At 35.0% G+C, this 9,866-nt stretch overlaps 1 protein-coding gene across 2 annotated transcripts in view; it reads left to right on the top strand.

The window, feature by feature from the left end:
* Window positions 1-1,129: 1,129 nt before the first annotated feature.
* LOC114325816 (myosin-9) overlaps window positions 1,130-9,866 on the top strand; it is a 99,722-nt gene continuing 90,985 nt past the window's right edge. For both annotated transcript variants that reach the window (XM_050654612.1, XM_028273977.2), the window contains exon 1: window positions 1,130-1,340. In XM_050654612.1, coding sequence (XP_050510569.1) covers window positions 1,265-1,340 — 76 coding nt within the window. In that variant the 5' untranslated portion in view covers window positions 1,130-1,264. The remainder of the gene's footprint in view (window positions 1,341-9,866) is intronic.

The raw sequence follows: 9,866 nt of genomic DNA, 5'->3' as shown, positions 1-9,866 counted from the left end.
AGAATTGCAGAATTCGTTGCAGACATATTGTGGACAGCCTTTTTTTAAACCTCGAGTTGGTTTAGAATGGAAACTTTTGTCCGATAAGTTGTCCAAGGTATGCGTAGCATTCTTCTCCAGCACCACATCTCAAAGAAAACTAAATACCTAACAACCGAGAATACAGAAATAAAACGGCTAGAAATAGACGAAGGTAAACAAATAATAGGAACAGACAAGTACAAGTACCTATTTAGGTTTCATAATAGCAAACAAAGGAACAACGGAACATCTAATAGAGATAGAATTACTAAGGAAAAGCTACAGAGCATGAAGAAGAGATAGAATAAATAACATAGAGATTAAGAAAATAATGAAAATGAACTCAGATATAATAGATTATATGGAACAGAAGAGATTAAGCTGGTACGGATATATCAGAAGAGCAGACCAAAATAGTTGGATAAATAAAATAACAGAGTGGAGCCCGATGGGAAGAAGGAAGAGAGGTAGACCCCGAACATCTCTCAGAGATGAAGAGGACGAAGCAATGGAAAGAAAGGCAGATCTACAGGAAGGGTACTAACTAAACAGAGAGAACTGGAGAGAACAGTTGAGTGAAGGAATACAGTGAAAACTTTGGAAATCATTTAGTATATATATTATATATTATTTTAGGTCTAATTCGGGTATTTGCTTTCGAATATGAACTTTCGGTACTCCATAGAAATGAGGTGCCTTGCTGTAATCAGATGTAATTAATTTTCTGCTGTAATCTGCTAAATAATCTGAATAATATTCTACATATCCTCTTTTCCAAAGGTCTCGTTGGCTCATTTGATCATTTGGTATAAGGTCCCGTTGATCTTTATCTTTATAGAAATTATTATGTATTCTTTATCGAAACACCAAATAAATTTAATTTAAAGTAAAATTGTGCCTTATTCCCCACAAAAATAATAAAATGCTTTAAGATGCCATAAGAAAATAGCTTCAGAACAATACTAAGACTGCTATTTTTAGTCTTGTGTGCCATATCTTTCGGGAAATTCCATCCCTTTCAGCCATCCACCCCTGGCTTTCCACGGCGCTTTCCACCTCGACGCGACAACACCGCCCTCCATTCTCTATTCCTGGTTCCTTGGTTCTCCCCTTTCCGTCAGTATCAACGGAAAAGGCGGTCAGTTTATCACGGAAGTAACGCAAATTTCGGCAAACACATCAAAACCCTCATCAGGAGCGGTATCAGTGGTTGTGAACGTACGAATAAGAAAAAACCGTCAAAATGCTCATCGGGCTAGTCAGAGAATCCGTTATGCAATGCTTTTGCCACACATGTCGGGCCCCGTTGGCCTCAGCCGGTAAGTCCTTAGACCTTAAGTATCGATTCTTTTTTACGTATTGGATCTTTTATGCGGTGATTAGAACTGATAGATTGGAATAGGTGTGGACGAACGTCTTTGCTCAAGCTATCACCACAAGACTAATCTTCTTTAAGACAAATTTATTGTCATGGAAATTTCCTGCATTTACAAAAAATTAAATTACTACCTTTATTAACTTTGATAGTATATTTACGTTAAGAATAACTATAAAATTCATTCTAATCTATATAAGAACTTTTATAGATTCTCATTTTATTAGGAACTATATTCTATAAACTATCTAAAAACTATTTTTTCGTAGTTTATGGTGATTTATTATTTCGTTGAAATCCTGTTTGTATGGTGAATAAATTGGTATTGGTAGGTTTTTCCAGACTCAATATGCCGAATTCATCAATATTGCATGTTCCTGCCGGCATGTCGTGTTACCCTTGACAGTTGACAGACTTTGACGACTGGTCAGACCTTGCTGAATTGTAGTCGGTCCGCACCGATAGCAGGATGTGGTAATTAATGGAATTTTTCCGGTTTTTAGCCTCTAAATTCGTTCATCGAACATCGTCAATTTATTTTTTCATTTGAATTTTAAAAATTTCTGCATATTTGAATGATTAGTGTCACGAAGTTGAACATGACCAAACCATCTTAACCTATGCTCCCTCTTTTTGGCATCAGCTGGTGCAACCTAATATACTTCTTATATATTTCCCTACTATAGTCATTCTTAATTTTTCTTTTTTTGTTACTCCACTCATCCATCTAAGCATTCCCATTTTCGCCATATGCATTAGTTGTTCCTCTTTCTTTTGAACTGCCTAACATTCAGTTCCGTACATTTTAGCCGGTGTTATGTCTGTTTTATAGAATTTTCCTTTTAGCCTAATTGTAATTTTTCTGTCACACAACACACCACTCGCTTCGTTACACTTCATCTATGCAACCTTAATTCTACTGCTTGCATCTCTATATATTTTTCCATTACCGATACTAAGTACCCCATTTTAAAATGAACATTAACATTGCACATACTCTGTTTTTGTCCCACTGAGTTTTAAACCTTTTCTTCAAGCTCTTGTCTCCACTTTTCCAGTTTTTATTATAAGCTGCTTTCACTATTTCCTACCAACACTACATCATCAGCATACATTAAGCACCGTGAAATGTTACCATGTCGTAGCGTTGATATCTGATCCAAAGCTAATGAGAATAAATAAGCACTGGGCCTTGGCACAGTCCTACTTTCTCATGAAACTTAGCAGTATCTTTTGCACCTCTCCTAATGCTGGGGCCACAGTAACGTCTAATGCCATTAATTAACGCATTATTTGCATTACAGAGATGGCAAATAATGCGTTAATTAACGGCATTAGACGTTACTGTGACCCCAGCATAACAATAATTGTTACTCCCTCATACATGTCTCTCACAATCTTTACATATTCATTGGGGACACCTTTCTTATTGAGTGCACACCACAGAATCTCTTAATGAATTCTATCATATGCTTTCTCAAGATCAATGAATACCATATGAACGTTTGTTTCTTTATCACTATATTTTTTCATCAATGAAAATTGCATTAATTGTTGATCTGTCTTACATAAAGCCAAACTGATATTAGATATTTCGGTTTCGGCTTTTTTAATTTAATACCGAAATACACTCAGATGCAAAGAAAACGCACCGGAGAAAATTTTGATCAAATTCAAACAGTTTTTTTTTTATTTTTAGCCCTATTTTGATGATTTTTTAGCACACTGTGTAAAAATTTATAAATTTTAATTTGGTATAGTGAGTTTTTAATAAAATTTTGTATTTGACTTATTATGCGGGGTTAATTGAAAGGTGGTTTTTTATCCTAACTTTGAAATATCCTGTGGAATAATTCCGTTAACGGATTTTCGTAAAACCTTGTTTTTCGGTTGCAACCATGTCTTCTAAGTCTAAGTATTATGTTTTTTGTTTCATGTGAAAATTGGTTCATTTTTAGGAGCGAAATGACTTTGCCACCCACAATTTACGACTTTTCCTATTGTTACCATTATCGTTTGTATTAATTTGTAATACGACGAAGCACTGTATCTAAATATTGATTAAAAGCAACGACATGATCTTGGTTTTAATGAACAATGGTAACAATAACAAAACATAAAAAACAACTTAGATATAATTTAACCTAAGTACGCAAATAACAAAGAAAAACTACTAAAAAATAACTTAATACTTGGTATTGCCTCCCCTAGCCTCTATAACTGCCTGTACGTACACGTCGGCTCATGCTGTCTATGAGGTTGCGAATATCATCTTGATGGATGTTTTCCCATTCCTCTTCTATCTAGAGCCACGCAAAGTTCGTTAATTGAGGCTGGTGCGACTTCGCGACCTCTAATATTTCTACCAAGCATGTCCCAAACGTGCTCTATTAGGTTCAGATCTGGCGAACACGTTGGCCAGTTCATTTTATTAATACCAACTTCCTCTAAATATTGCGTGACACAGATTGCAGAGTGGGGTCGCGCATTATCTTGCATTAATAGAAAATCATCGCCGATATATTGAAAAAAGGGTACTACGTGATTCGCTAAAATTTCCTCAATATACCGGTGTGCAGTCAACGAACCCTCAATAAATATCAATTCAGAGGATGTTTCAAAATTAGGATAAAAAACACGTTTTAATTAACCCCGTACAATAAGTCAAATATAAAATTTTATCAAAAAACTGACTATACCAAATTAAAGTTTATAAATTTATACACAGTGTGCTAAAAAAATCATCAAAATAGGGCTAAAAAATAAAAAATTGGAATACTTTGAATTACAAAAAATTTTTCTCCGTTGCGTTTTTTGGGCAGTGCCTATCTCGGCCCAAGAAACAGGTAGGTCTTTTAAAAATGTCGCAAGCCGGCGCAAAGATTAAAACTGCCCGATATAAAATATACCCAGCTCGGCCCATGAGATATTAATTGTTACAATCAAATAATTTTACATCTCAATGGAAAAAAACACATTTATAGAATAACTTTATTAAATAGATATATAATTATACATAGTCCAATAAAAATAAAAGCATATAAAAAAATTATAATACTTTGATAATATTTTAACATATTCTAGTTGCGATAACATATGGTTGTTGTATTCATTAACATTTGTGTTAATAAAATCATGGCGCTTTTTTGAATGTATATTTATACATTTATGGGGTGTATTTATACTGTTACACTTAACATGAACTTCAGCTTGTATATTTAAAATTGAATTTAAAAATATAAATAATGAAGGATGAGTTTGATACATTGAATTATTGAAATGGGAATGGAAAGATGCTTTGCAGTTATCCTTTACACATCTCCACTTTGTTTCACCTGAAGCTAATTTTCGTGTTTGTTCTTTAAATTTATAACGTTCACACACTAATAACAATTTTCCTCTTTGACTAAACATTTCATTTATACTTAAAGATGTCATTTAGATTTTGCCTGGATACTGAACTAGTAGTTAATTGAAATTGAAAGATACATTAATTACACTACGAGGTGTCGACCGAATAACATGCTTTTTAAAACATAGTACAAAAACAGTGACATTAGTGTATCTTCAACTAGAAATAATTGCTTTTGACTACATGAGCAGTGGCGTAGCAGATACACAAACAGTATATTTTCCCTAATCTATAATTCCAAGATAAATTTGTGGGCCGAGATGGGAATACACCCTAATACCTACCTGTTAATATTCGAGCCGAGCTGGGGGGTTTTTAAAATGTACCTGGGGTATCATAAAGTATTAAAGGATTATAGTGGGCCGAAATGGGAATACCCCCGTTTTTTTGCATCTGAGTTTATAATTTTACCTTTCAATGGACAGCTAGAATTTATCTTCCCAATCAAGTTCTCTACATATCTATTATGTGTTTGTTCCTCTTTAACGTATCTCCTCTGTATTGTACGTCTAATTTACTCGTATCAATATTGTTGATCCTTCCTATCCTTCGTCCCATATATTTTTCATTTCTACATCTAACGTGACCAAACTATTCCCGTGTTTGTTCTTGAATCTTTTTGGAGACTGTAGTCAACCCGGTTCCTTCGGGTTTATCTTCTTTATCACACTTCACCGCCGTATACCGATGCAGGCCTCACCACACTCTCGTATATCTTCCCTCTTAGTTCTTCCCCGATTTTTTAATCTAGTGTCCCGTTTACCATTATTAATGAGCCAAGGTAGTTAAACTTCTCTATTCGTCCTAGTTTTTCCCCAACTATCCCAGTTCCTCCTAACCAAATGTACTCCACGTTCGACCTGCTAACTTTAAGTCCTCCCTTTTTAATGGCCGTTCTCTAACCCTCCAACTTCTCAAATATTTCTTTGATCGCCATAGCTCCTGTCTAGGAACTGTGTCGTAAGCCTTCTTAAGATCTACAAATACCAAACGTAGCTATCTTTTCTTGTCGGCGTATCGTCGTAAACATTTCCCTTTCCCTTTATTTCTTCCTATTTCTTCGATCTGACCTATACATTTCCTTCCAGGTCTTCCCCTTATCTTTTTTCTTCTATTTCCTAATGCTAACATTTGTCTTGTAATTCTTTCTCGTTTCATTCTATCAATGTCCGAACCAGAACATTTGCTTCTGTTTAATGATATCAGTAATAGATTTCTGCTTTGTCATTTGTCTGATATCTTCTTTTCTTAACATGTCCCATTAGAGGCGTAACCAGGGGGTGGTTTTTGGGGTTATAACCCCCCGCATTTGGATGTACTTTGAGCTCTATACGCTTAACGCCATTACTATTCCATACCCCCAGAGACCATATAATAAACTAGTTGTAACCCCCCTCTTAGGATCATCCTGGTTACACCTCTGTGTCCCATTTTGTTTCTCCGCACATTTTTATCAAATGTTTCATTTCAATTGAGTTGATTTTTGATTATTATTTTTTTGAATTGTCCAGGTTTCGCTTGCGTAGGTTATTATTGGTACTGTTATCGTATTGTGAATTTTTCATCCACTTCTATTTTTACATCTTTGTGTCCTATTAGTATTGTTATATTAAATGTTAATTGTGTAATTAACAGTTATAATGCTGCCCAGATATTCGTACGTTGTTATTTTTTCTAATATTATTATTCCATTGCATTATTTAATCTCCTTATTATTTTCGTTTTCTTTATTCCTTATCCTATCTCCTTATTGCTTTGGTCCTTTATTTCTTTTGACCGTAGCCCTGGATGGGTCTTTACCTGTCTGGCTATGTCCTTCCATTCAGATCTCTCTTGGGCCCTTCTCCTCCATTGTCTTACGTTCGTGGTTTTCAGGTAGTCTTCCACGTTATAGCTAACTTGGGCTAGGCATATTGATCTGCAGTTTGCACATTGAGTTTATTCTCCTTTTTTATGTATTGGAACGAGTAAATTATTTCCCAATTTTTCACATCCTTTGTTTCTTCCAAGCTTCTTTACAAATTATCCACAGCCATTCCTTTTCCCTCCTAGTAGATACTTTATCATTTCTGGCAAAATTTCGTCTTCCCCAAAATACGTGGCATACAAAACATTACTTTAATGGAGCAATTTTCAGCAGTTATTGAGATGTTGAAAATGAACAGTCAGTATTTTTTCACTTTCAATTCTTGTATTCTTTTAGATTTATACGTCTTTCCTCCACTTTCCATATTTATCTCTTCTCTTCTTCTTCTTAAGGGTTGGTTATAACTATAGCAAATTGCTCTCTATCTTGAGCTGTTCTTAGTATCGAATGTGTATCCATGCCTGTCCAATCTCTTACGTTCTTCAGCCAGGAGAATTTTCTTCTTCCTAGACCTCTTCTTCCTTCCACTTTCCCTTCCATTATGAGTCGAAAAAAGTTATATCGTTTTCCTCTGTAAATATGTCCTATACTTCATTTCACGTTAAGAATAGAACGTTACGCTGACGAAGATCAATGTTGCCAAACCTCTCGTGGACGGGAGGATACTCGACTGCCGATATACGATTCATTCTAGTCAGTACAACGTGGCATCGGCGCGCTTCTATCCTTCATGAGAAATAAATGGGGCTATCTCCGCAATGTTCTATTCTTAACTTGAAACGCACTATAGATAACTCGTTTTCTGTTTTTTTTTACAATATTTAGGAGTTCTCCCTCAGTCCCCATTCTTCTCAGCACCTCGTTGTTAGTCACGTGCGATGTCCAAAAGATCTTCAGTATCCTTCGAAAAACCCACATCTCAAAGGCTTCTATACGCCTCATACTTGTAATCCTAAGAGTCCATGTTTCCACTCCTTATAGCCATATGGAACAAATGAATGTTTACAAATTGGTATCGGATATCCAACGATAAGGTAGAGTTTATAAAGAATTTTTGTCATTCTTTGAAAAGCGGACCTCTTATAGCTAATTTTAATAATTAAATGAGACACAAAGGGTATTCTGAATACAGTTTGCCCCATTCCCCTTAAAATTAAATAACAAAGGGAATAAGTGATAGAATTAACAGGTGTTTCTGAATATTCCTGTTCTGAAGGTCTTTGCAACACAAACGAAGCATTGTTTGGGTTGACATTCAGAGCTATTTCAATACGACCCCCGGCCTCGCCTCTGAGATTACAGTTACCAGTTTCAACAAAGCACGGGAGAATGGAGTAAAATGGAACTGCGAAAGTGAGTTTTGGGGAAAGTGCGCCCTGCTGTGGGAAAACGGGATGACTCATCCTGTCTCCAGGAGCGGAATGAGTGTAATGGGAAATCGATCGGAGCTGTTGATTCAGCGTCTGGAATTTTTGCGGAATCTAATTTATAACGGACATCCGATGTAGAATTTATTACAAAAATTGAATTAAATAATAAAGTATACTCTGGACATGTAACCAAAGAGCTTTTTGAGTTTTAGATATAACTGAACAGATTTAACTGAAACCCTCAGGTCGCTTACACCGCGTCAACGAACGAATGTCGTGTCTTTTCCTCGCGGTTGCAGATAAATAATGAGTTTTACTGTACATATACATATTTAACCAAATATATACTCTGAAACAGTTTTCTTATGGTATGTTTAAGTTAAATATTGTATTTATATGGGATTAGACACAGTTGATTGTAATGATTATTTCATTCATAGGAGATTCTGACCAATAGAAAGCTACAGAAATAAAAATAAAACTGATAATTTTTGATAATATCCAGTCGTCAAGTATATTAGGTCAGATGCCCTTCGTTGCTACGAAAAAATACATTCAGCAGTGACATTAATGACAATTAATGTTTTAAAAATTATAAAAGTGATGACTTTCAACCGTCAAATATTTATAGCAACTGTGTGTTTAATTGTACTAATTTGTACTTACATAAATAAATTACAATAAAATTTTGGTTTTGAACAGTTTTATTCATGAAATAATCGCCAAAAATTGCACTCGATCTCTAAAATTATTATCGAATTTTTACCCTCGTGATACTTTGACATAATTTCACTCCCCTTGGGGTCGTGAAATTAAAACTGTCAAAGTGTCACTCGGGAAAAACTCGATAATTTTAGAGCTCTTGTGCAATTACTACTGATAATTTGCGTTTTTGCCTAAAAATATGACGTTAATCGTTTTCAAAAAAAAAAATTACTAAGAAATTGTATTGAAAGAGTGTATAAGCGATAAGGTGTTGAGAAGGACTTATCAAAATTGAGACTCACGTAGATATAGATAGAGACTATGGTGTTATAGGCAACACCCATGATTGGCTGAAGCTGAAAAGATCTGAGGGGGATGTTTTTACCCTATTGTACATCAAATTCTGATTATTTCTATAATGTTTTGTGTAATTCTGTATTTGGGAGTGTTCATCTTGTGTTTGTGTATTATGTGTTGCATATATATTGTATACGATTGAAGACGTGCGTTTCACATTTTCTTATCCGCTATTATTATTATATTCTTGTTGTTCACTTTTCCTTTCTTCATTTAGTAGGATAAGGGCTGCTTCTTTGATTTTTCTCTTTTTCATGTCTGTTCCCTTCATAATTATTGATGCATCTTTCCACTGTGGTCTGTGTTCATTGTCCCTTGTCCCAGGCATGTTTGCATATCAGTGATTTGTCAAAGTCCCTATTTTTGATGTATGTTCATCATGCTCGTTGATCCTGACGCTTAGTTGTCTTGCAGTTTCTCCCACACAGAAATTGTTACATTCACAGCGTATTTTGTAGATGCAGTTCTTTTACCTATATTGTGTGCTGTTGGGTTTGGTTTTGGACAGGATATATCTGGGCGTGTTGGTTGTTTTAAATGTTGTTATGGTGTTGTACTTGTTTCATATCCTTTGTATTGTTGTCATCTTTGAGCCTCTTCCTATGAGTGTCTCTGGAATTCTTGTGGTGTGTTATTTCTTTTCTTCAATCTTGTGGAATTCTTTGTTTCTAAATGACAATGAGTAGTCATTGACGACTTCGTTAAAAGATAATATTTTTCAAACTCGTTACATAACAATTTCAGGCCTATATCTGTCAA

This window comes from Diabrotica virgifera, chromosome 1, assembly GCF_917563875.1.
Source record: "Diabrotica virgifera virgifera chromosome 1, PGI_DIABVI_V3a".
Taxonomy (NCBI): Eukaryota; Metazoa; Arthropoda; class Insecta; order Coleoptera; family Chrysomelidae; genus Diabrotica; species Diabrotica virgifera.
Note: the sequence above shows the minus strand (reverse complement) of the source record. Positions and strands in the feature narration are given on the sequence as shown.